Source organism: Plasmopara halstedii (assembly GCF_900000015.1).
Source record: "Plasmopara halstedii genome assembly, contig: Scaffold_336, whole genome shotgun sequence".
Classification (NCBI taxonomy): domain Eukaryota; phylum Oomycota; class Peronosporomycetes; order Peronosporales; family Peronosporaceae; genus Plasmopara; species Plasmopara halstedii.
The window spans coordinates 1-741 of record NW_020187257.1 but is presented as its reverse complement, the minus strand read 5'-3'; the positions used below and the strand labels follow the sequence as shown (position 1 = coordinate 741).

The 741-nt window shown below is 47.2% G+C and overlaps 1 protein-coding gene across 1 annotated transcript; it reads left to right on the top strand.

The window, feature by feature from the left end:
- Positions 1-272: 272 nt before the first annotated feature.
- On the top strand, positions 273-674 carry PHALS_09025 (uncharacterized protein; the record flags this gene model as incomplete). The annotated part of the gene is made up of 3 exons (XM_024724480.1): positions 273-353; positions 418-578; positions 647-674. 3 exons carry the CDS (start codon positions 273-275, stop codon positions 672-674), a joined length of 270 nt encoding a protein of 89 aa, XP_024575352.1.
- Between the last annotated feature and the right edge of the window lie 67 nt (positions 675-741).

Genomic DNA, 741 nt, shown 5'->3' with positions numbered 1-741 from the left:
GGCGGATTTCCCCCGTATTATTTCGTTCGGGTGGAGGAAGTGATGTTTTGGAAGGTGATCAAGAAACTGCTCTTCGGGAAAGATCGCATTGTGATAGTTGGCTCACTGGGAGTTGGAAAGTCCTGCTTATTGCATTTTACCTGGCGTGCATCAAGAGGAAAAAGGTGCTTGTCATACGTCGCTTGACAGAAATCAATTGTAAGAAAGATGTGGTGTTTTTCGATGGCCAAGGATCGTACGCACGACGAACAAACCTCTCACCGATTGATATCATGGCTATCCAAAACCAAGTTACTCCCAGGTCGGTCGAAGGTGATGTCGACGAGAAGGAGGCGCCAATTGTTCTGGCTGATGTTTAACCAGGCAGTAGTGAAAATTGAGTATGCTCCATTTGATTTTCATGCAACATCGTGTCAGTTTTATCCGAAAAAAGAAGACCATTCACGCACTGTGGTTTTGCCGGCGTGGCGTGATGCTGACCTGCTACAGTACGCGAAGTTAACGAACTGGGTTATCGAAACAGGTCTGCGGCAGATCAAGCGGCAGGATACACCATTTCCAAAACTTGTTAAGGAGCAGTACTTCTATAGTGGCGGCAGTTTGCGCGAGTTCTGTAAAAAACGGAGCTCGCTTGAAGAGCGTTTAGTGAGAGACTGCTGTTTCGAAGGAAATGATCAAGCGTTCGAGTTGGTGTACAACTATGGTGGGGGACAAAGCAAGCGCCAAGTGGATTGTTTGCGG